The sequence below is a fragment of the Homalodisca vitripennis genome, chromosome X (genome assembly GCF_021130785.1).
Source record: "Homalodisca vitripennis isolate AUS2020 chromosome X, UT_GWSS_2.1, whole genome shotgun sequence".
Lineage (NCBI taxonomy): Eukaryota > Metazoa > Arthropoda > Insecta > Hemiptera > Cicadellidae > Homalodisca > Homalodisca vitripennis.
Genome location: NC_060215.1, coordinates 141703371 through 141731091, shown reverse-complemented (window position 1 = coordinate 141731091; position 27721 = coordinate 141703371). Strand labels below are relative to the sequence as shown.

Sequence of the window (27721 nt, the reverse complement as noted above, 5' to 3'; positions counted from 1 at the left end):
ATCTTTATTATTTCACATGCATTTTAAAAAGACAAAATATACTATTATTTTTTAATTTTTATACATACAAATGTTTACTGTACATTTCCCCAAAAACACATTGAAGAAGGTGTGCTGAGCAATTTACGCAAGTCCTTAAATCACTCAAATTTTTATTGTGAGTAAAATTGTGTGATTATATTTTCAATTACTTATTCGAAGCTTTTAAGAAACTGATTTTTGTCAAATCATACTCATCAAAACCACTGTAGAAAAACATATTTAACCCTTCTCAAGCCCTAGACAGATATATTAGAATGATAGACTTTGACCAAAACGCCAAATACAGTTATATCCTATATTATAGAGTCTCTTGGAGAGTTTATGCTTGCGCGGTCATTCTGAGCGTGTGCGTCTACTACGTATATCGTTATTATTCTTCATCGTGTGGTATTGTTGTGATTAGTTTGAAATATTTATCTTATTTTATAGTAAAATATAATTAAACTTTCAGTTTAATTATATTTTACAATGAAATTAAAATTTATTTGAAATAAACAGTCTTGTAAATACTTCTTATTTTATTTTTATCAAAACATACGCTAATTTTAAGTAAGATGCTCTTTTTTATACTATTTTGCTTTTACCATTTATAATTTAGTTATAATAAAAATTAGCTTTGAACTTAGAGAAACAAAACTTATTTTGGCGTTATAGAAAAGTTAATGGATTTATTAGTGGCATGCGAAGAGTTAAAAAGAGTAAACAACTATACATACATGTGGTATTGTCAGGTGAGCTAACTGAAAATGAATACTCAACAGAACCAATTCAGTTTAGGCTTTCTCTCTTTATCATGATTTGAAGAGGAAGCAAGATCAGTTTGTTGTTGTTGTCATTGTTTTCTTCATATGTGTATTTCAACAGTATATTTGTATTTTATGTAAGGTTTAAATTAACTTATCTTTTGATGTTGTATATCATTTTAAGAAGGTGAAATATGTTCTAAATTATTCAGTCCACTTTAATTGTACCAGATATGTTTGCTTTAATTCATACATCCAAGGTCATACTTTTCTTGTCATCTATGCATTGGTCATGACAATTACAGAACATGGAAACAATTTGTCTACCTCGCAATAAAAACAATTGTGCAGTGAAACATCAATGAAGGTAGATAACTCTTTGGGCTGACGTGTTTACTGAACACCAGACAACACACATTTCAGTTTCAAAAGGTATCATTAGGCAATAAAAGAACTATGTCTCCCTGAATAGAATCATCACTAATCACCAAATGAAGCATATTGAAATGGTGAGTGTAATCAGATATTAAACTTTTATATGTTTCTTGTGTATCAGGGATCTTCGCTTGCTTAAGCAAAATTATTTAATTCACTCATTTTTTTAACAAAATAATTACTTCAAGAAATTCCATCACTACTTATATATCTACTTGACTTTTCTCTTCCTATATAACTTATACCTTAGTACCAGTACCTGTATTCAACCGTGTATTTCTAGTTTCAGTATTTTCACATTACAATACCTAATAGTCTTGATATATCATTACCTTGAGAATATCTCCTCTTTGTACCATATCTACGGATATAGTTTTCTCAGAGAGAACTTCAAAGTCTTCTCCAATAGACACCAGGACAGCATCTGTGGCCTTCAGAGATATCAGTTTGGAGAGAGCCTCTGAAGTTTTCCCCTGAAAAAGACACATAAAAGTTGGAATTTAAATTTAAATAATAATTAGGAATTCATGGATATATTAGGCACACATAAGAGCAACTATTTGTATAACATGTAATACTTATACACATCATAAAAATACAATTATTGATTAAAAAGGGCAAAAATCCAGGTTTTGACATGAGTTTTCAGACATTTGTGCTTCTAGTACAACCATAACAATTGATTAAAGATGCAATTGAAGTGGTCACCTTGGCTATATGCTCAAGCCAGCGTCCAAGTGAGATGAATACAAACAGCATTGGCGGTGTATCAAAGAACGTCTGGGGACTGGTAGGCTGTTTAAGACTCATTGACACCGTCAGGATAGCCACAGAGTAGATGTACGAAATGGTAGTAGCCATACTGATAAGTACATCCATATTGGTAGTGTGATGACGTAGTGCACGCCATGCTTGAACGTGAAAATGGTAACCACCTATGAACTGTAACAGAATAATATTTTAAGTAACACAAGACATTCTGGCTGCGTTGAACATATTTATTAATTTTATATAGGTAACAAGGATACGCAATTGTGTTTTGTAGTGCAAATTTTCCTACACCCATAAATTGCACTGATTAAGTGTTATATTTGTCCATAGGAAAACGTTATATCAGTTGAAATCACACGTTAATAATTGAAATTATCATTATGACTGCCTAGGCACTTAGTCACACATGTGTACGGTCATAAAAAACAAAATGTTTGTTCACGTAACTTATCAAGTTGTGTCATCAGTCCAAAATGAACAGAATTTCTTTAAAATCATCATAGCTCCAATACGACCAGATATTTGCACGATGTTCTGTTTACAAATCAGACTGTATGAACAATCATTCACACATCAAGTTGCATGTCCGGCAGCCTAACAGTGTGGCCAGTCTGGTAGAATAGGTGCAGTGGTAAGGAGGGTATAAACAAGAGATATCCAAAAAATAATCCATCATACAATAAAAATACTGTATGGTACTCAAGTTTTAAAGAGTAAAAGTTCAACTCTACAAAGTTTTATTTTCCTACAATCAGTCGACATAGGATATCAATCCTGACACTTTTTTAATTGACCTATGTACCCATAACACTGGATATTTTAAAAAAGGTTGTTTTGTCCTAATGTTCCTACAATGAGGTGTCGCTTTATATTTGATATTCTGGACTTATAACAAAAATGTTTCTGATGTTTTCTTTTAAAATACCCTATATGACTTACCTTCCAACATTTTCTATTTGCAGCACACTAAACACAGGTTAATAGATTCTCAAAAATGTCTTTATCCTAATTAACTACACAGAAATGTTCTGCCACTGACCTGCACAGGAGTGGACAGTATGAACATAATGAGATTCTCCATGGAGAGTCCAGGCACCACACAACACATGTCTTTGTGTGACATAGCATGGAAGTGCATCACGCCCATGTAGTACGTCATGATGATCATGCATGGCAGACCAAACATCAGCGAAAACAAGAATGCATTCCTCCACTTGTTGATTTCAACCCTGTAATCAACAATAAAACAATATAAACTCCCATTTTCATATATACTGCTTACAGTAACTCTTGCCAAGAGATCACAATTAGAATCCTCAATTTATTATTCAGAGATAATTTGAATATGGTTACAGCAAAATTGTAAAAATAAAAATATTCCCATTCTATACATTCCAGATTTTACCATTCAAATGTTCAGTTTTAGATCATTAAAAAACTAAAAAAAACTTAACAACGTATTTGGGAATTAATTCATTATTTAAAAATTTTACCAATATCTGAAAATTCGTTTGCTTTCTCTCAATGAGACATGAATGGTTAAACATAAACACATATAAAAACACGGTTGACTGTTTTGTTCCTTAGAAGGGTTTATTTCTCACTTGTTTATGCATCCAGCTGAATCTACAGTAGGTTCAGCAAAACCTGATGTCACTCTCATCCAATTTTTCGAGTTTTATATTATTTTCCACAAGAAATAAAACACAATTTACAAAAAATGTCATATTTACAAAACAGTAATGTTATATGTTGATGTAAACTTTAAAATATACGCATAGAATTAATGTCAACATCCTAAGTATTCCTTAAATTATTTTTGCATTCTACATTAAGTACAAACAAACATTTTGTATATGATGTTCCAATGTTTAAAAAACTATTAAACATGTTTTTAAAACATATTTGTTAACAAAATTTGTAACACCAACTGTACACATAAACATACACCATACTAGTCTCTTCTTTGTCTTTGTGGGGCATTTCTGGTTGGGGGTTGGTACAAAGAAAAGTAGTGGAATGTCCAAGAAGTTGACAATAGTTGTCAAAGTGGGGGGTGCGCACCTGTTAGTTGGAGTCGTAACATGTGAGTGGACGCCCGATTGTTGCTGTTAGAATTTTTCTAACGGAGTGAGTGTCCTTGTTGTCATTTCATGTTAGATTTTTGTGTATACAATTTTGTGATTGTGAATGTTTATAATTTATTGCTATGAGTGTGTAGATTCCTTTTTTTAAATTATGGAACATGAGAGTGATGTTCATATTCTTGCTTGGCTGGAAGAAGGAAGGACAATAAACTGCCACTAGAAATTTTATCGGACACTGATCTGAGCCAGAAAATCAACACGTAAACACTGAATCAAGATGAAGATTCAGCCTAAGAATTGCAGCCAGAAGAGTCATATTAAGATTTTCAGACAACCACCTGTTCTAGAAGTAGATGAATCCGGCAGAAATTGAGATTTAGATGCTATTGTTTATGCTGGTAAAGATAGCTTTACTAAGTTATAAGTACATAAATCAATATCAAGAAACAATAGGACAGCTAGAGAAAATGTATAGTCACAACATTGCCTGGTGTAAAACGCGCAGCCAAAGATTTAACTAATGTCATAGATTGCTAGGGTTTTTGTTTCTCAGACAGTGCACTGCAAAATCCAACACCTTGTGGTTACGAGCCAGTCTTATAGCCGCGGTATAAGAGCAGTCCCTCAGACCAATTGATAAAACAGGCCGCAATAACTCAATGTACTACTAGACACTGTTTATGTTTGCAAATGACTATAGTTGATCATTTCAATACTAAAATTTAATACAAAGAAGATAAACAATGGTTTTAGAGAAACTCATAATATCATTGAAATTGTAACTTGTAATTAATATCTGTAGGTTAAAGAATTAAAATAAGTGAAATGTCAGAAATTATTGGACATGAGTGGTGTTATAGTTAGAACATACAATTTAAACAGAAATTGCTTTTGAGTATTTTTTAAGAAAACACATAGTTACTTAGATACAGGTTAGCGTAAAAAAGTGTCATTTCAGATAGCCTAAATGACGTTATATTGAAGATTTTTTCAAAGTGTTATGTTTATATTTGCAGATAACTATAGTTAATCATTTAAATACTAGTATGAAATACAAACAAGGGGTTTTTAATTAGTTTCAAAATGATTTATAGTAATAATGCAATTGTAACATTTATTTCATTTTTGTAGGTTAAAAAATTAAAATCATTAAAAAGTTGGAAAATGTTGGACATGAGTGATGTATTAGAGAAAACATACACTTTAAAAGGAAATTTCTCTTGAGTGTTTTTCAAGTAAATACATATTTACTTAGGTACAGGTTAGCAGAAATATGTAACGTTCACATAGGCTAAATGAAGTTATATTGAAGATTTTTCAAAATATTATGTTCATATTTGCAAATATCTACATTTAATTGTTTACATGCTCAATTTTAATACAAAAAATATGTAAGAAATGCTTTTAGAGAAACTCATAGTATTATTGAAATTGTAACTTATAAATAATTTCTGTAGGTTAAAGAATTAAAATAAGCAAAATGTCGAAAACTATTAGACATGACTGATTTATTTGATAAAAGACGGAATTTGAAACCCAAATTGCTCTTGAATGTTTTTTTAAGAAAATGCTTGTTTATTAAGATACAGGGTAACGGAAATCTGCGTCGTTCATATGACCTAAATGAAGCTATACTGAATATTTATCAAAATGTTGTTTATATTTACAAATAATACAGTTGATATCCAATGTTCATGCATTTAACACTTGGCCACTTTTAAGGCTAACATTGGTTTCATCAACATTAATACTTTTTTCGCTCCCCATAATTTTAGCTCTATTAGTTAGTTTGTAGTTATTATTCAAACTCTGGTATCTCTACTTTTTAATCCGAGTAGGTAGGCTCATATCAATCAGACAATTTGTGGCCAGCAGTGTGGTGTGGTATCTGATATTTTATATTTTATCTTATAGTATCATTGAAAAACAATATTTTTAATCCAATAAATTTATATTTATAAATGCAATATACTTTTTGTGGTTAGTTAATTTTTGTCGCTTTCGTCACAATTTTGTGAGAGCTTTTCTAAACAGCATCGCATTTTCTCGGATCGTTTAGCAAAATGTGACTAATGCAATCGCAGCTTAAACCCTAACTTGTCAGCTGACAAAGTCACTGTTCCAGAATTTAAAATATTACTTTTTAAACTCCTTTGACGAAGAAGGAATTTCTGGTGACCGGTTATTCAACTGTGATGAGTCCATGAAAATGCTTGCTTTGATAAAAGACGCTTCAGCTCCAGGTTACAAAGAGAGCAAGGAACAGGTTATGGCATTAGCCTATTGCAGTGTAACTGGCAGTTATAAGCTTAAGCTAACATTCATCAATTTGAAAATCAAAAAGCCCTTCTGACTTTGAAAACTTACAAAAAGATTATGTGTTGCCAGTTTGGTACACAAACGAACAATAAGCGTGGATGAATTCTACAAGTGTTAGTACTTTTTTAATAAAACTGTGCCATCAGTAGAAAAGCATATGCTCAGAAGAATTTGCAAAGGATTCTATTGCTATTTTTTTTGTTGGATAATGCCTCAACACACCCAATAGCTAACAGATTAAAAGACAAGGATATCAAAGCTGTATTTTTGCTTCCAAATTTAACAGCCGTCTGCCAGCATATGGATCAAGGCATACTTCAGGCATATGCAATAAGTTCAAAGAAATCAATGGAGGGGAGTTTAAATAAAATGAAACGGATAAAGAAAATGTCTTTTCAATGTTACAAAAACTTTCTGGGTGTGACGAAGTAAATGAAAACGACTTTGATGAGTGGATGAAAAATGAAGATCAAGACGGAACAACAAACAACAATATTGTTGAAATGGTGATAAATAACAAAACTTTGGAAGATGAAATGCCTGAGAGCCAGAAAAATTGTATCCTACAAGGGTTTAAGATGCTAGACTAGAATACATCAATCAACAAAATAGAATATCCGCAGCCGACATTAAGTGTTTGAGAAAGTTAAGAAACTTTGCAGCAAGAAGACAAGCCAAAACAGTAAAGCAGACATCCATTATTGACTTCTTCAAGAAATAAGTTCCATTCCTTTATTTTAATGTTAGACCAGTGAATATTTAATGCATTTAATCTCAACTACATAATGTTTATCCCTTAAATGTTTCCTTAATTTAGTTGTAAAGTTCCTACATGTAATTTGATTTAACTGTGTTTAGTTGACAGTGTACTACATTGTGTATAAGTATAGAGTATATACATAATATTATGTTTTATTAAACGTTTAATATTCAAACAAGCTTGTTGTTGTCTTTACACATTACCCCAAATGCATTATGCTATTATTTGCTGCTGCACATCGTCATATTTCTCCGCGATAACGACGGAAATAATGAGTCATACCAACCTCAAGTCCGGAATTCAAAAGTTCGGATTGGCCGTCCGCCACATTAGTCCAGATTTCTAAGAGTTTACTGTAATATGTACCTCAAGTAAATAAACAAGTTTACATGTTTGTGTGTATATTTTTTTTCAATTTATCTTTGTTTTTCGACTTATTTTATTAATAAATAAGTTTTAATTAAATTTAATATTTATGTTCACTGTTTATAACTGAAAAGACATTTTATTCATTTTTACAGTACCGGCTCCATTATGAAACAAACTACAACAGTGTAACTAGGATCATTTATGTGTTATAAGTGAAAAGAAAACACAAATGCATGTATAGAGAAACCACTGTTATATCAAAAATTACCACAATTGTTATGACGTGGAAAACAAACAGTGTTAAACCATAATGATCATATTCAGATATCCATGTTTTATTTCTAAAATTAAAATGTGGTGAAATGATAATCTTTTACAAAAGCACATACGTTAAATTAGCATTTTATTCCATGCATGGCATCTAAATTATTTTTATCAGTACGAGGTGGATTCACGGATGTGAGTATAGAGACATCACCTGTGATCCAGATAACCCCTGGTGTCCTTGTCCCGCTGTGTGAGTATCTCCGCAGAGAAGCCGAGTTTTTGGATGGCCTCACAGATGTCACGTGGACCGGTCAGCTCTGGGTCGTAGATGAACTTCCCACGTTGCGTAGTTAGAGCCACGGCCGCTGAGGTCACACCACGCATCTTACATACTGTGCTCTCTATCTTGTTGACACAGGAGGCGCATGTCATCCCTCCTATCTGTTTCGTACAAACTTTTACTTTATCGACAATTCAAAATCGTACACAATTTTCTTATCTATAAGTCTGAGAAAAAATACGAAATCAAAATATTTCAAATATATAGGAAAATATTTTTAGTTGAAGTAAATTATTTCAAGTTACTTATAAACTTAAACCTGTTTTAAAAATCTCGTAATTAAAATTTACATTTACTAAATGCAGGCAAAATAATTAAGTAACTGTAACTCAGACCATTTTCAATTTGACTCAGGAGCAGATTTAAAATGAAGTTTGGAGGGGAGGGTCATACATATCTGGGGGTTATGGAATACCTCTATGGAATGGAGAAAACCTCTTATAAAATAGGGGCTTGGGGGCTCTTCTCCGGAAGATAAAGATTCACATTTTTACACATTTTGGAGTATAAATTAGCTTTTATCCAAAATTTAAACTAAAATATATATACTAGATAAATATTTATGGAGGAATCATGACCCCTGTGGACCTCCCAATAAATCCGCCACTGTGAGGAGTAGAGTTGCTCAAGGGTTTACTTTGACGTTGCTACTGATTATATGTTAATGTGGTCTATCATAAGTTGTTTAAAACCAAGATGATTGTCACAGTTTACAAAGTGCCGATGCTAACTTATTGATATATCATTCCCCTATGAGCAAACTGTGGAAAACGTTATCATTAAAATTTTATGAAATAATTAAGTATTTATAATCATAAATTGTTTCTACTTTTAGAGAAACCAAAACTTATTCGTTTAAAAATGTGACAGGAAAGAAATAGAAATGAACCAAGTTTAATCACACTGAGATATATGATATAAATGTTTGTGTCTGATTATTGATGAAAAGTTTAGTTGAGCCAAAAATCTTGATCGTGTTATAGAAAACATTACCTAAGGAACTTTTATCCTTTACAGATTTTTAATATTTGTTAACGAAATTTCACACTATATAATTTTATTTTATAGCTTTAGAAATTTCTTTTTGAATTAGCATTTGTAGGGTTATTCTACAAGGAAGAGTTTGAGCAGAAAAAAATCTTGCACAAACAAACTTGATTTTTTTTCTTTAAGTGATATTTAAAGAAAAAAATATGATAACTGTATATACTCTTGTTTGTACATACGAAACAATTGTGGGAGTTAATCAAGTCAGAAATTGAACATTACTCAATAACTTTCACTCTTATAATACAAGAAACAGGAGGAGGACTTAAACCATCATAGAACTGCCCTCTGATCTGTTGGAAGTTCATACTATGTATGCCTAAAAGGCAAATGTCCAATCCACTAAAAGTTTAGAAAATTTAAATTGAAATATCAATAAAATAATAATTTTTAGTAAAATATAGTATCTATGTATTATTTGTTAACCAATTTATCTAAATATAACATTATCTTCAATTAAAAAATGCCCAGTTCCTCACTCATCTTCAGCTGTATCAACAAATGCTGAATGTGCATAACTTGTTCCGTTCCTTGTTCTGTTCCAGTTGCGTAATAAGCTGTTCCCTGTTCTGTTCCAGTTTATGATGACAGTTATTAACAATAGACAATAGATAATATTCTTTATTCATAAGCATTGAGTTTATTATGTCTTATTACATTACTTCTATGTTTATTTGGTTATGTTATGATTATGGCTGTGTTGAGAGAATTGTGTATTTTACTTTCCGATGAGTAAGCGAAATTTCAGTAGTAAAGTCAGTTTTTACAATTTGCAAAAGATTATAATTTTAATGTCTAGTTACATTTTTTTATGTATAAATTCAGCTAAAATTTTGATATTGGACTGAACTTTGGAAATAATATAGTCAAGTAGTAATGGAAAAGATCACACAAGCACAAATGAATTTAAAAATAAATTAAGTTTTTCTCCCGTAGTCAATTAGCAATATTTATTTTTTATATATTTTATTTTTATTTCCTACAGTGATTAAAATTTAATAACATTTATAAACATTTTATACTTATAATTATGACATGAAAGATGTCATAAATAAAAAAAATAAAAAACAACATTTTCATTCTAGCTAGAAGCATTAATAAGTTACATGATTCATACAGGGTGTATATTATGTCTGGAAACACCCAAATATATCCTTTAATAACTTAAATATAAATTTGAAACCTCTTACAATCGTGATAGAGATTGGGCATCTACTTTTTGGAACAATGTTTTGTTATGTCACACCAACGGGGGACGTCCTGCCGAGGGTATCGTGAATATTCTTAATGGAAGCCTATACCTTGTGATACATAATTTTTAAAGGTAATAGCTTACTGAATTGAATGCCACAAACCGCATCTCAAGGGAATTATTCTATCAGAAAATAGAGCATTTTTAGTATTGAAAATTTACTGATGTTCAACAATGTAATTTTAACATGGTTCTTGCCACAAAATGTGTTACACTAATTTTTTAGCATTGTTTTAAATGTTCAATTAAATAAAACAAAAATTTCATTTTTAAGCTGGGTTCTATTAGCACAAATTCTGCCAGTTTTTATTACAGTACAATTATGGAAATACTTATGTTATTGATTTCTTATTACAAATAAAAAATAATGTATGCTGTTAGAAAAGTCTTACAACAAACGTTTTACCTGCATTTGGTGTCAAAGCAATTGTTCGAAACTGTGTTCCTTCTACGGTTTGACAATGAGCCAATCTTGTGTAAAATGATTCGACAGAGTTGCCTAACATTTCTTCAGTTATCAAAGCAATCTCCTCTATAATCCTGTTTCTTAGGTCTTCCAAATTATGAGGCTTTCTTCTATAAACATTTGATTTTAAATGACCCCATAGGAAATAATCGATTGGTGACAAATCCGGAGATCTTGGAGGCCATTCGATTTCTCCTCTTCGGCCAATCCATTTATGAGGAAACCTTAAATCCAAAATACTCTCTTACCTGTCTCCCATAATGGGGTGGAGCACCATCCTGCTGAAACCATACATTTATCAAAGTATTCTCCTGATGCAATTTGAATAGCTGGGATATTATTTCATTTTGGAGCATATTGTAGTAAAGTTCGGCATTTAAATTTCCATTGATGAAAAAAGGGTCCAACAATTTTGTTACCTAAAAATTCCACACCATACGTTCAGTTTTTGTGGGTTGCTGTGAATGGGACTCAGTAATCCAATGTGGGTTTTCACTAGCCCAAGTAACGGCAATTGTGCCTGTTAACATTGCCATTTAGGAAAAAAGTTGCCTCATCAGAAAATAGTATGTTGGTCAGAAAATCTCTATTGTCATCACATTTGCGCATCACAAGTTCACAAAACTCAACTCTTCTGTCGTAATCATCCTCACTTAACTGTTGGACTAAATGAACTTTAAATGGTTTGTATTTATTAATTTTCAAAATCTTACTCACAGACATAGGGTGCATATCATGTTTGCTGTGCAGCTTTTCTGAGCGATGTATGTGGGTCTTCAATAAATGTTTGCAAAACATCTAGTGCATGTTCTTCATCTGTTGCAGATTGTATCCTACCCGACTTTGGCCGATTACGTACACTCCCTGTCATTTCAAAACGCTCAATAGTTTTTGATATTGTTGAAAACACTTATGGGATTCCTTTCTGGGAAAGTGCCATTAAACAAATTACAAAAACTTCCCGATAAGATTCTTTGACGATCGCCATATCCTCGCATCATCAACAGAGTAATTCGTTCTCTTTCAGACAATTCCATTAAAAATGCCAAATAAAAACTGAACTACTGTAATTAGATAACTTGTTGACAGCAATGCTTCAGAGACACTGATTAACTCGACAGGAATGATATGAACTTTGTCCATTTGTAATTCCCAAGCTTAGACCTGTCTAGTGAAAGCTTCCATGCTCAACAAACTGAAACCTGTAGACCAGATGATTAATAACACAATAATGTTTCTCATAGGCTAGTGACCTTTGTCTCTTTAAACCTTCCTGCTGACTGGAAAACACCAAGTACAGATTCATAAGTAATCAGAGAAAGTGACTCATAAGTTTTATTCATTGTAATAAAAACTGGTAAAATTTGTACTAATGAAACCAGCTTAAAAATAAATTGTTTATTTTATTTTAATTGAACATTTAAAAAATGCTAAAAAATTAGTGTAACACATTTTGTGGCAAGAACCATGTTAAAATTACATTGTTGAACATCAGTAAATTTTCAATACTAAAAATGCTCTATTTTCTGATAGAATAATTCCTTTGAGATGCGGTTTGTGGGCATTCAATTCAGTAAGCTATTACCTTTAAAATTATGTATCACAAGGTATTGGCTTCCATTAAGAATATCCACGATACCCTCGGCAGGACGTCCCCCGTTGGTGTGACATAACAAAAAATTGGTTCCAAAAAGTAGATGCCCACTCTCTATCACGATTGTAAGAGGTTTCAAATTTATATTTAAATTATTAAAGGATATATTTGGGTGTTTCCAGGACATAATATACACCCTGTATTGGTAAAACTAAGCAAAATGCCTGAAATGAGCCCATTCTTTATGGATATTAAGTTTGATTTTTAAGTCTCTAAAGGGTTAAGAAACAGTCAGAATTATTAAAGAATCATTCAAAAATTCAGAATTAAAAAAGAGGAGTAAATTATTTCAACACAAATATAAACATTATTTACGTGAACATCCAGTATACACATTTGGTGAGTTTTTAAATGTTTGACAGAACAAACTTTAATGTTAAAATTCTTTTTAGAACTACTAGTGTAAAGTTAGTCTCTATTGTGTAACCTGAGGCTTTCTGTAACCCATGTTGAGGTCGACCACTTCTATCAAAAACATTAATCTAACCATTCCAAAAAACTTAAGAGAGGAAGATAAATTAATGACATCTTAATGGATGTCGGCAGAGGACGGCAAATCTCACAATTCGTTTACATAAGAATTGAATACAGAAGCTTGTTTTAGTATATGACAAATAACTTGATACTGGTGGAAACATGTTAAAAAGTTTAATATACTTGTATTTTTTATAATAAACATGTTTCCTTTTAAAAACATGCCTCATAGTTGTCAAGTGGCCATGCCTCAAAACATGGCCACTTGACAACCTAAGCTCCAATCAGAACTTTCAGTGGGAATCACCCAAACCCCGACAGAAGAACTGTCTCAACCACCATTGACAGGGGAAAACAGCCAAAACGACAATTTGAGCTGCACTCAAAAGTGACAGGGGGAATCAGTCAAACCCCAAACAGAAAAACTCTCTCAACCACCGTTGACAGGGGAAACCAGCCAAATGACAATTGAGCTGCATTCAAAAGTGACAGGGGGAATCAGCCAAACCCCAACAGAAAAACTGCCTCAACCACCATCGACAGGGGAAAAAACTAGCCAAAGAACAATTGAATTGCAGCCCGAGAACAACAGGAGGAGGCAGTCAGGTGTTCAGACAAACTTCTTTTTTAGAAATGAGTTACAAGAAGAAGGGGCGGAAGAAAAGTGACATATCCTTCCAGGATATTCCACAACCAAAGTCTTCTACTCCGGAAATGGGTAGACAAGTGACAATGGATCATCATAACAACTGTGAGGTTGGGATCAGATCAGACTCCCAAAACCACAAAATCCTTGGTCATGTTCCACCAAAAATGCTGACCGAATTAAGTAACAAATAGACCGCTTCAATCACCTTCTCTATTCTCTGAATCCCCATGTAGTTGTAATTTACAGAGCACGGCCAAAACTTTGACAAAATGTGTAACACTCGTTTAATCAACTATGAGTTGGTTTCTTCTTTTTGCAGGGAGGACAATATAAAGGTGGAGTAGCCATCTTTAAGCACAAAACATTGGATAGCGAAATACATGGAATAAACATTGAACATCACAGCATCCCTTTGGTATGTGAAATGTCTGCAGTTACAGTCCAACTTACTAAAAAAATTCAGTCTATTCATACTGGGAATATATAGACCCCCCACCAACAGAAAACCAAGCTATCACGCAAGCCCTTCAAGTCATCACGAATGTGCTAGATACACTCCCATCTCAAAACTGCATAAAGGTGATGATTGGTGATATTAACATCGACTTGTTGAAGCAAACTCCTGAAGGCAGTCTGCTGAATGAGCTTTTACTTTCATACAAACATGGAAAAGGTTACCCCTACCACCAACAAGAGTCACGCAGAATACACGCTCTTCAATTGACGCCGTATGTGTTGGACAGTGGAAAATATTCAGAACATGGATGTGGAGATTCTCAACACTGGCATTTCTGACCATACTGGCCAATTATATGCAAAACTAAAACCTTCCAGTTAGAAAGAAACTTCCTCATCGTCAGTCAGACGACGACATCTCAATAATCGTAGCCTCAACAACCTAAAACACTGCCTGGCGGAAGAAAATTGGGACACTGTATTCAAAACAGAAGATGCCAACGAAGCTTACAATAATTTTCTTTCGATTATTACAGCAGCTCTAGATAAGGTTTGTCCCCTAAAAAAATCGAGAATTAATAACAACTTTAAGGACTATACCACTCTGTGATGCAGAAGCAAGAGCACTCAAAACAACAGTTTCTTGAGGGCTGAAGAAAAATTTATCATGAGTGGAAAAGAAGAAGACAAACAAACTGCTGCCCAGCACAAAAGAACCTACGATAACAAACTGAAATCTATCAGACGCAAACTTCAGTGTCAGCATATTAATAACTCCACAAACAAATCCAAAGCCATTTGGAACACTATCAACAATGAGAGACACCTGAAAAAGACAAAATCAGCAGGAAATCTGGATCATCTCAAAAATTTCTGGAAATATGGTAGAAGACCCGACTTTAATATCTAACTATTTTAATGAGCATTTTGCCACCATAGCAGAAAAAAAACACTAAATAAAGGTCCTTCGAGATCCTCTGGAGGTCCATCACACGCAACTCAAAAACACACCTCTTTACATCCAATCTCCACTTGTAGTACTCAAGCCGACTTCTCCAAAAGAACTAAGCGATGTCCTAAATGGCCTGAAAGTAAAACCATCTGCTGGTTTAGATGAGGATATCATCAAGCATTGTAAAGGTCTGTAAAAGTGAGTTGCTTCTCCCACTAGTACATGTTACCAATCTGTCCCTACAAAGTGGAGAGTTTCCCAAGAAAAATGAAATTCGCCAAAGTCATTCCACTGCATAAGAACGGAAGCAAACACAGTGTTGAAAATTATAGGCCGATATCGCTCATTTCAACATTTTCAAAGATTATAGAAAAAAATTGTCCTGATAAGAATCTTTGAGCACCTTAACAACAACAATATATCTTGACAACGAGTCAACATGGCTTCCTTCACAAAGAAATCAACTCAGACAGCTCTTGTTGACATGGTAGAACACATAGTGGATAGCATGGATGAAGGCAAAAATGTCATTGGTTTGTTTATGGACTTGAGTAAGGCCTTTGATTGTCTCGGCCATGACCTAATACTTGATAAACTGAGATTTCTTGGATTTCGGGATGATCCAATGAAGTGGTTTAAGAGTTACCTCAGTGATCGTGAGCAGCTTGTGGAGATCAGACAGATGGTGAATGGTCTTGAGACTAAGACTAGGTCTAGCCTCCTACCAGTGAAAAGAGGTGTTCCACAAGGGTCGGTCCTTGGCCCGATTTCTTTCATTTTATATACGAATGACCTGCCTCAGTACGTTGAGCCTTTAAGCCACACAGTTATGTATGCTGACGATTCGGTTTTGTTAACAGCGCACAAAATCTTTAGAAACCCTTGAAGTAAATTCTTTTATAGCTGTAAAACCTTGCCATTGAATACTGCCAGAGCAATGACTTAGTCTTCAATGAATCAAAGACTACCCAAATCATCTTTGGAAAGCAAGAAACAAGAAGTCTCAGCTTTGCCTGGCTTCCAGGTGGTAAGAGCGACAAAAACATCTTGGGAGTAATCATTGATGACTCGCTGAAACTGGCAGGACCACATAGATTCTCTCTGCAAGAAAAAACTCAGCAGTGCCCTATTCGCCCTCAGAAGAACGCAAGCAGTTAGCACGCCTGAAGCAGTTTTAACTGCCTACCATGCCCTTTTTGAGAGCAATATGAGGTATGGTATAATGGCGTGGGGTGCGTCTTCCCAACACAACTTAGAACGTGTGCTCGTTCTTCAGAAGAAAGCAGTGAGGCTGTTATCTGGGCTGGGATGGAGAGACAGCTGCAGAGGACATTTCAAGGAGCTGAAGTTGATGGGACAGTTGTGGGTTTCTACATCTACGAAGTCATTGTCCTGGCGACTTCAAATCAGCAGACTCGACATCAAGACCTGCATGGGTATAATACCAGAAATGCCCAAAAACTTTAGCCCTTCCTGCTCATCATCGGGACACTTTTTGAAAAAAAAAACCATCATATGCAGGGGCAAAATTCTACAACATCCTGCCTCAAGTCATCAAGAGTGAGAACCCCAGAACGCTAAAGCTTCATCTCACCAGGTGGCTTCTTGAAAACCCTTTCTACAGTGTGAATGAGTTTTTGAACTGGCAACACTTTCATCACTAATCATGGATTCAAAACCGAAATTGATTTGTGAAGCAAGAAAATTGTTGTAATTAATTGTAATTAATTTGTAACGCCATTTCAGGTCTTTGTGATTTTGAAATTTAAAGCTCTCTCTCTCTCTCTCTCTCTCTCTTTAATTATACTTTCAGGCTAGTATAGGTTGAGTATATTATTAAACGCTTCAGCAAACTTTCGTTCACTGAAAGTCGTTTAGTGAACCTGAAAATTGTCACTGCAATTTCTTGTTATGCAATTTCTTTTGCATTAAAACCTTGCCTATTTTTAAGGTAAGTCTGTTTACAATATAAAATCTCTCAAAAGTAAAATATGATTTAAAAGGTTGTCATTATATAAATACGAAAGTAAGTACTAACTCTGACTTCCGCGGAGCCCTCGCCTGATCCATCACTGTTAACAATGGTACAGGGGAACCCCAAGTCAGAGATAGAAGCTGCAATCTGCTCCGGCTGGATCACTTGTGGATCGTACTTCACCTCTGCCTTGGCAGCCAGCAGTGCTACTAGTATCTTCTCCACACCTGTACACAGATCACGTAAGCATTCAACAGCTACAATCGCACATGTAACCTAAGCAGTGTTCAAAACTGTGATTAACCACAATCTGCATTGTCAGAATGGCTATATGGCTCAATACACAAACACATATTTTTTTATAACCTTAATAATACATGTATGTGATTTATTACAATATCTAGGAACATGAGCATTGCCCATCTCTCACAATTATCTAATAAAAATCCCAACACTCCATGGTGCTTGACATAAAGTTGACAGGATAAATAGTTTTAACATGAACTGTTATTTACTTAGTAGGCAAATCACCCTGCCATCCCTATCAATACTGTTTTTTTATGTTACTCAATAATTTACTAATCAAAATTCCATAAATAATAAAGCAATTTATTTTGGTATCAAAATTTATATGTTTTTTACAAACATATTATTTGTATCACTCTTAAAATGAAAATACTGCAAACACTAAACACTGCGAAACAATATATTAATCATTTTTCAACTTAGGGTGGATATAGCAGGACTATTAACAAATAAATAGATATTTTATTAAATTGAATTATGTTACATAGTTGAGTGAAAATAAAAATACTCAGCCCTAGAGTTGAGGTGGAAACTTTCCCATGCACCTCAGAAATGCATAAAAACAATGTATCGAGACCTTAAATTTTCAAAATTTTTCTCTAGCTTCTTTCTTCTAGAACATATTCTATACTCTCGAGACTCCTGGGAGGTTACAGTTCTGCCATCTCTAGATCTATAACATGTTCACGACGTCAGAGTTTTCCCTGACTTTTTTATTTGCCATTGAATTTTTCTATAATAATGGCAAAAATACCGTAATCGGGTTTTTTACATCAAATTTCTACGAGAAAGGTATGTAGGTTTCACAATATTTGCACTAACACACTTATTTCATTTTTTTTTCAATTTTTCTCTGTGCATCCAAAGGGATACCTAAAAAAATTAATTTACCTTAAAAATTATGCAACCATCTCCCCGATGGGGTACACGACAGTCTGAGGTATTTATTTAATCGTGGGATCAAGTTTAACAAACCACCAAGACAGGCAAAACAATAAAAACGCAATAATGAAATGCATAGCGACGTGTACCCAATCAGGCGCACGACGCACTTTACAAAAGCCCAGTGTATGGGCAGTGATCGGGTACACGACGACAGTTGTGAAAGATTGTGTGTGTACCCGATTGGGTATACGTCGTCGTGAACGTTTGAATGACCAATTCTTTGAAGTTAGTTAAATAAGTTTGGCTGGATACTCGTAACATTTCAGAACTTTACAAAGCTTAAAAAACAACCCATACATTCACCTCATCTAAGAACTTTTTTAACATAAGCACAATCTTTTGTTAAACTAAAAATTAATACAAGTTACAACTAAGTGTTTTGACTCAAAAACAGCCTGGTTATACTCACCATCAAGCTTGTGGCAGTGCTTCTCGATAGCTGCGACACAGGAAGCGCAGGTCATCCCTGTTACGTGTAATGTACATTTTTTGAGCTTCTCGTCCCTGAATATTGACAATGAGGTTTCTTGTTGTGTTTTGCGTTTTTCATCCTTAGCTGAAAAATATATACTGATTTTTAATCTGTACCAAGCATCTTGAAACTATCTGCTAATCCATTTTTATTGTAACTATAATCTGTAAATAGCATTGTATAGTGTTGGTATGACAGTTATTGCTAGGATAACAGAACCATGCAATGACGAGTCTGGCTGCTGCTTGGATGGTGACCACTGAGCAATCTTGTCCTTGCAAGCAGCCTGCCTGATAGACCAGCCCTTGCTTAGTATCTGGACTTATTTGGCTATGAATGTCCAAGAGCCAATTTCTGCTTAGGGATTGTCATGAGCCTTTCATACAAAACCTAATAAGTATACAAAACCTAGTAAGTCTACAAAGATTCTAAAGCATTTTAACCAGTTTCCTTCTCATAGTATTTTTTTTTTTTAGGAACTCTAGACAAGACCATTTTAAGGCTTGTATGGGAGTGACCAAGTTGAGAATTTCATCTACATGTAAATGAGCATGACTTCTTAAGAGGAACATCCTATGAGCGTGTATTACACCAAATTATAAACAGGATTGAGTAAACAATAGACAGGAACATGGCTTTAGGAGCCTTTTTGGATATTTAAGGAGCCTTTGACAACACTAGCACTAATGCTATTATTAATGCTGCTAGAAACTGTTATGCTAGATTAATACACTTTTAAAAAAACGGTCGATCTCAGCTACTCTTCAGGGTGAGACTGTGATGGTGAGTCTGTCTTCCTCAGAGAAAATTTTCTCTCCTCTCCTTTAGAACATGGTGGTGGAAGACTTCATAAGAGAATCACAATGTAAAAGCATATTTACTCAGAGGTATCCTGGTTGTTGGTAAATGGTAAAATCAGAGATCTAATGAAGGCACTCTCAAGCTCGGAACATAAATATGATATAAAAAGGTTGATTTTTCAGTTAAACCTTTTATGATGGTTTCTGTATATCATCATCATCATTCATAGGGCCAGAACTATTTTGTAGGACTTCCAGAAGCCTTGAATATCAAGACAGTCAATACCTGGGCTCAGGTTGGAGGTGGTCCTGATTTGCGAGTCAGATGGTGGTGGTCCTAAGTTGTGAGTCAGGATGGAGATAGTCCTCAATTGTGAGTCAGGATGAAGATGGTCCTGAGTTGTGTCGGGATGGAGGTGGTCCTGAGTTGTGAGTCAGGATGGAGGTGGTTCTGGGTTGAGTCACAGTATAAATAAACTTGTATTTCTTTCTCTTTCAAGGCAGGTTGTGGTTATGCCCTATTACTTGGAAAGGGAGCAATATAACAAATAATAAGGATCATATAGCAGCATTGTCATCTGAGGAAGTACCTCAATAGGATGGGGACATTTATGGCTCTTTTTGTAGGTTTTATGGACAGAACGAGAAGGCTGCTGAGCATATTCTGCATTAACGTAGCTGATACGGAATGGCCTGGAATGAAAGAGACTAAATCGTTCGGCACTTTGGCAAGGGTTAATCACTTTCAACAGAAAGATCTAGTGCATAAATTATAGCACTTCATAAGGCTCACAGTCTTATGGAGTGCACATAAAGGCTCACAGTCAAGTTTGAGAAGTGCAAAATGAAGTGCCTAAGTAAGGTCTGCCTCTTATGAATAGTGTAGAATTGAATAGAAGATGATTCTGGATGTTATCATGCAAAATTATACATTGAATGACTTTTTCAACATTACAAAATCTGAAGATTGCCATCAAAATTGACTTAAACCAAGCCAATCAGAGCAACTGAAATAAAAATTGTATATTTAACATTATTTATAAAAACTAGCACATTGAACTAACCTTCCAAATCTTTGGTACTATTTTTGGAGCTGAGCCCCTCAGTCCTTGGTGCATGGGAAGACGTCTGATTTGGCACCGAAGCCTCAAATCCCATATCATCGATAGCTTCACATAGGTCTTTTACTCCTAGTAAGCTGGGATTGTATATGATTTCACCACTCTTATTCTCTAGATTGACCTATACAGATGGAATAAAATTTTAAAGCGATCCCAACATGTTTATGCAAACGTTCTTTGATGTGATCATACTGATTTCTCTATTTGTGCATTGTATGTATTTCTTCGCAACTGATACACACACACACACACACACACACACACACACACACACACACACACACGTGCGCATGCACACACATGTAAGATAAACTTACACATCATGTTGTGTTTTATATTTTTTGCCACAAACAATGTCACTAGTGGGAAAAAATTTCACAGCTTCAGTTATGTAGAAAACAAGGCAGTACATTTTTTACCTCTGTATTAACCTCAAAAAGGAATGTTAATACTTAAAAGCTTTCCTATCTATATACTATTTGATGAAATATTAAAATAGTACAAAATAAATCATCATAGACTACAAGGTGTACATTAAGGAAATTTTAGCGAAAGTCATATTGGGAAATGGTGGCTATTTACAAAAATGCCAACTACATATATATACTAGCTCTCAACAAACCATCTCCAAAATTAACCATTTCCCTCCTATGTAGGACATATTTCAATATCGTGAAATTCCCACTGTTATCCTTTGTTGCAACTTTTTTTTTACATCACTTTCACATCTGTACTTTTATTGTAGTGTCTAGTAGTTGACAAATATCCTGATAGATCAAGGGGCATTTTCTTTGCTCGGATATCTAAAATTACAACTCTACATTAACTGTTTGTATTTCATTTGTTCCATATACTAATGCTGGCTTGTAAATCCTGTTTATACCAGTAAATATGGCATCATCTTAGCCTCATTTTATTATGCAATATAAAACCGTCAACAAAAGATGTGGTGTATTTAGTAACAGTTCAGTAAGTGTTGGAAGGTTAGAAACTTCTTATTTTGTAAAACATGTAAACAAAAATCAGGTTTACCTCCCAGACTTAGTTTAAAAAATACTATAGTTGTCAAAAACATTTTTTTTTATATTTTGTTTCGTTCTTAAAAAGTGTATGCAGTGTAAATATAACTGTAACAATATATCCAGTAACTGTAACAACATATCCAGCTGTAACTGCAACAACCAGAAGTAAAAAAATACAATGTAGGAAATTACATGCCATTTCCCTTACTTCTTGCCTAATTTTATTCTGAGTGCTCTAGAACCACATATACAAATAAATTAATTAGAAAGGGTTAAAGAAAATATTCCCCTGCAAACTATAATGTGAGCACTATGGTGGCCACCTTAAATTGAATATCTTTTACATCATCTCATCATCAATAAGAGAATGTCAAACTTTAGTGTCAGGTTTATAGATTAAAGAGCACAATGGTGGCCACCTTCAGTTTAACACCTTTTATATCATCAATAAGAAAATTTAAACTTGGTAATGTGTTGTTTATTTCCACTCACAAAAATATACACATGGTGAATATTCTTTTACAACATAACGATAAAATATTACCAGATTTATTGATGAATGAGGAAATTTGAATGCACTTTTAATCAGAGTTTAAAGATACGTTATACACTGTTTCTTTAGAATTAATGAACATAATTTAACTCCTTAATTGGTGTTGATATGCTAACACGTTTTCAACCATAATGATCGTACCAGTGCATATGCACTGATATTAATATTCAGCAATTTTTTTCCATCAGTCTGTTAGGCAACTGGAGCACGCTAGATATCGCACCCGCTGCATATTGCCGAACTTTTCAGAATTTGGTCATATTTTTGTGATTAATAATACTACCAGCTTGGGACCTCGTCTTATTTCTTTTGATATATTTCTTCTTATGATCAAGAGACCTGTTAGTATATTTGCATTTGCTCACTTTGTTTTAAAATAACCAAAATTTCTTTGTCCCCTACACACAGTTTGGTAATATTCCTTGAAATAAATGTTTGAATTCACTTATAGCAAATTCAAGTTCCATTTTGCATGTTCTTTCATAAGATGAATTTTCTTTTTAAATACCGACATTTTTTTATTTATATGATCCTAAAAGTACATACGGAATTTGCTTTTGTGATCACTGCAAAGTGTAATTTCTACACCAGATTGTACAGTTCTTATATTAAGTTTTTTTATAGACTGGGTTTTATAAGTAGATTATTTCAAGTAGTATATTCCAAGAGACGTTATTCAAACTAGCCCAAGATTTTTCTAGAAGATTCCCCATTGAGGGAAAATCGATTTGACAGTGGAGCTATAAGTTATGTAGTTTCTTCCTTGTACATTTTTATATATATGGTGGTTAAAAATAACTTCATAACAGCATTCATAATCAGCGAAAAAAAAGCCTCATGTTAGGGTTTATATACAAGGCAGAAATGCTGTGGTTAAGCGATAAATACAAAAGCCAGTTTAATTTCAACAAACTTGATTTCGTGTGCAGTTCTAAACACAACTTTACTCATATCAGTCTGGAAAGATATGGTTGGATAAACAAGGCTCTTGTTGTGTGTTGTGTATGTGATATTATACGATAGTGGTAGATTACATTAGATTATTCAAAGCTTTATATCAAAGATGTTCTTTCCTCAAATAATAACTTAAGAATTATTATCTGTTTACTTGGATGCTTCTAATCTATTGATTGCTCTCGAAGAAAAGGTTTTGGTCTAAATGAAATATTAGTGTGAAATTAATTGTGTTTTTTATCACTTTTGTAATACAATTTATCTTGTGAGATTCGTGCCAGTAATGAATGAAGTACGTATTTTTCTATGAGAAAAACATTAGTGCAAGATCTTTGAGTTTTTTTACATAATTCTCTACATAGCATATGAAGTAAATTAAATGTACTCTATGCATTTGACAAAATTTAATAAAAGAATAATGTAGAATTTTCTCTTTAAACTCCAAGATAAATAAACCACAAAATACTTAAATCTTTTTCTGACAAAAAAAAACACAAAATATGATAATTTTGTATGAAACTATTTGGTAAACAAACATAAATTTTGAGGATTAAAATCATATTTGTAAAATGTATGCTAAATCATAAAAAGTCAATTTCTAACACGTCCATATTTTAAAAATCTTTTACAAAATTCTCACGTTTGAAAATTGTCCTCATAGTGCATGACCTAAATTCATTTATCTACTCTCAGCTCAACTGTCAAGATTCGAGTATCTGCCTCAGATACAATTTATCAATTATTGTCTATATTGATAAAGGTTACTGACTTGTACACAGTCACACAAAAAACATTTCACATCTTTGACAACAATTTTACATATTTAATACATTAGTCACACCTATGTATAAAATTCCTATTATCATTCTCAATTTCAAATAAGAAGTATAAAAAGAAAATTTCTTTGTATTATAATAATATACTTTTAAATCATGCAAGCAGTTCATTAATAATTACAACATTAAATGTTTTTACAATGTTTAGTAGAACATCTAACCTAGAACAAATATCTAGGGTTAGAACAATAACCTGCACAACCCTTTTCAATATTGTTTGCACTGTATTTTTCACAAAAAAAAAAAAAAAAAATTATATTTTGCACATCTAGTTTCTCTTCACAACTCTCAAGTTTTCTTTTAAATCATAAACCTGCTCATTCTCTTGAAAATGGTACAACTCTTTTCAGCCTTGATTGCGACATATAGTTTTCAGAAAAAAAAAAATATACGTTTTGACTGATTTTCTTATTACAATTGTAAAAACTGTTATAAACCATTTGTTTAAAGTTTGACTTTTCTTATATAAAACATGAAATATACATGATTTTCTATTGCCAATTTGTAAACTAGGAACACTGGTCAATTTATCTCAAATTGGTGTAGAGTTAAAAATAATATTAACTTCTTGGTTTGAATATATTTTAATTACAATTTCTATTAAGATTCTTGGATCATTATAAAATTTTATATAAAGACTTGCCATTAAGTTCTTGGTGGAAAAATCCATTTTGGGTGTTTGAGTTTGTAAATATTTTGTTATTCTGTCTGCCTGAAAGTATGTGTTCATGTTCATACACTCAAATATTGAATGATGGAGATAGAAAAGGAAACTTTGGACACACTTCTGAGCCAACGGAATCTTTTTTTTAAGCATATTCAAAACTTTGAGTGGATCCCACTTCTCCGGGAAATAACCCTTTAAAAAGGATTATCTGAATTCAAAATTTTCAAATGTAATCCACTTTTTGTTATACCATTTAAAAGAGAACAAAACGCAATTAATTTTGGCATAACCTTTATCTTTATTCATTTTCTAGATATGGCTCTAATAAAATCTCAAACTTGGCATATTAAACAGAGTTCTAGTTTGGGGAAAGATACATTATGAGTAAATAATACTCAAGAACTCGAAACATTACAAAAATACATAAAACTCCCATTGAGAATATTATTCTACGATAGAGACATTAAAACTTGATTTTTATGTCACTGTTATGGGTTGAAAATCCTTAATTCTTTGGGTGTACACAATTTTTTAAGCACAAGATTAAGCATATATAAAACCTTGTGCTTTAAGGTTTTTTTGACACCTAAACAAGAGGATAGATTATTCACTTGGTAGTGTTCTATTTTTGTAACATTAACGATGGCAAATTTATGATAACCTGTTATCCTCTCAAATCATCCCATAAATAATAAACCGTAAACAAAAAATCCTCTAAAAATTTGGAATTGTCAAACAATAGGTCTCATTGTTCTACAAGTACTCCTCAAGTTTTCGTTTTTCTATTAGTTAATATTGATAAAAAAACTGATTTTTGCTACATTTAAATGTAAAAAATAGGATAACGGGATGGAAAATATAATATCATGACAGTTCAGCTAGAGGTGACTTATTTTATTACGGAGATGTTTTACTTTATTTCACTAGACTATGCATAATTACTATTTACATGTACTAAAAATGCTTAGCAGTGAATTACATCAAATTGATTACACTACCTTAACTGAGATCACACCATCCCTCTCTTTGAGTTTGGACTGGATGTTGTTGACACACGACTGGCAAGTCATACCCTCAATGTGGATTACAGTTGTTCTTTCACTTTCTGGGAGAGAAGCGTCAAACCCCATGTCTTCTATAGCTTCCTTTATTCTTTGTGGGTCAGTTCTCAAGGAGTTGTAACTAATTTTGGCATTTTTATTCTGCAAACTGACCTGCCAACATAAAATAATGCGTTGAAAATGGGAGTGAATATATAAAAAACACAAGAATGTTACACACACGGGAAAACAAAAATCTGAATAATTCCTAAGAGAACTGGATATCTTTAATTTAAAATTGTAGTTTTATCCAAAGTTTGAGGTTTTCCTCACACTACTAAAATCATTTTGTACTGTAAACCTTAATTCTAATCGTAATTTAACACATTTAGCACCATGTCGGCAACAAAACTACTCTTGTGGGCTGTGTATAATTTAAGACAAGGATCAAGGTAACATTTTCATTTTTACTATCAGGTGCCAAGTGCATTTTAACCTGTTGGGTCCTGGGTTGTTGCAGTGCAGGTACCCCTGTTGACCTGGGTATTTCCTGGCACTTGATTATTATTGTGCACTACAGTTATTATTTGCTCCTGGAATATCATATACCTATAAGATCAAGAATCAAGAATCATTTTCAAGAATCAAGAATCATTTTCAAGAATCAAGAATCATTTTATTGTCGTCCCACATTACAATGCCATGACAAAGTCAAAGAAATTAGAAATTAGATAATACTAGGTTTAGCACTTATGGTCATAAGTACATGTCAGAAAGATGTATTTATATTTATATATATATATATATATATTATATATATATATTATATAATATATAGTTCATCAAGGTAAACTAGATCATAGCTGAAGTCTGCATCACAAACTAGCTCATTAAAAAAATCATCACATCTTTTACAATTAAAAATATCACTACTAGATAACTCACTAAATACATGACACAATAATTCATTAATATGTTTGTTGAATAACTTACACTTATGAAGTCATATTTGTGTTTACAAACAACAGCTGCCAGCTGAAACATCTCGACATTTGGAGTAAAAACAGACTGCCAAGTATCATAGTGAAAAACGAAATTGACCGAAAGACGAAAGAGAAAGCTTGTATTCTGCTGTGCATCCCAGTATATTAGCACGTCATTTAATTTTGCAAGCTTTTGGCCAAGGAAACATGAAATTAAAAGGCTTGCAAGTGGCCGAACCCTGCGCCGACGGGCCACGACTGCACACTTAGCTCAGCTGCAACTGTGCGGCAGCGGGGTTCAAGAGGTTACGTTAATCAGAATCAGTCTTTATTGTTACATCAACGTTTATACATAGCATTGCTATAGAAACAGGTAACATTGGCATAAGTTAATGTAATAATGATACATACACATATACATTCATACATATGCACATCACCATTCACATACACATATAAACATAAACATACATGTAAGAGGTCAAGACAGCGTAACAAATTTAATGTAATCTATGTTAAAACACAATTTTAAAATTTAGGATCCATCAAATACTCATCAACACTATAATAGTTTTTTCCAACAAAAAATCTGTTAGTTTACTTTTAAATGTTTTTGAATTGATTAAATGTTTATATTTTTGAGGTAACTTATTGTATAGTTTTTTTGCCATGTATATTGGAGTTTTTTCTACCAGACGCAGTTGATGTATGGGATATTGAAAATTAGCTTTGATAAAGCTATCACTTTAAGCTTTCAAAATTTGATTGTACTGTTAGTAGGGTTTTCAGAATGTATAAATTTGGAAGTGATAAGATTTTTAATTCTTTAAACAGAGGTTTGCAAGAAGTTCTAAATGATGAAAAGGTCATAAATCTTATAATTTTTTTTTGGATCTTAAAAACTTTATCGAAGTCAGAAGATGATCCCCAAAATTCAATACCATATTGAATTGTTGAAAAAAAG

The 27721-nt window shown here is 33.2% G+C and overlaps 1 protein-coding gene across 5 annotated transcripts in view; it reads right to left on the bottom strand.

Annotated features, from left to right (window-relative positions):
- LOC124369931 (copper-transporting ATPase 1) overlaps positions 1 to 27721 on the bottom strand; it is a 173379-nt gene that overhangs the window by 83004 nt on the left and 62654 nt on the right. For all 5 annotated transcript variants that reach the window (XM_046828132.1, XM_046828130.1, XM_046828131.1 and 2 more), the window contains 8 exons: positions 25733 to 25948; positions 20646 to 20823; positions 18719 to 18865; positions 17122 to 17285; positions 8005 to 8234; positions 3031 to 3220; positions 1929 to 2162; positions 1553 to 1693 (listed from right to left, as the gene is read on the bottom strand). In XM_046828132.1, coding sequence (XP_046684088.1) covers positions 1553 to 1693; positions 1929 to 2162; positions 3031 to 3220; positions 8005 to 8234; positions 17122 to 17285; positions 18719 to 18865; positions 20646 to 20823; positions 25733 to 25948 — 1500 coding nt within the window. The remainder of the gene's footprint in view (positions 1 to 1552; positions 1694 to 1928; positions 2163 to 3030; positions 3221 to 8004; positions 8235 to 17121; positions 17286 to 18718; positions 18866 to 20645; positions 20824 to 25732; positions 25949 to 27721) is intronic.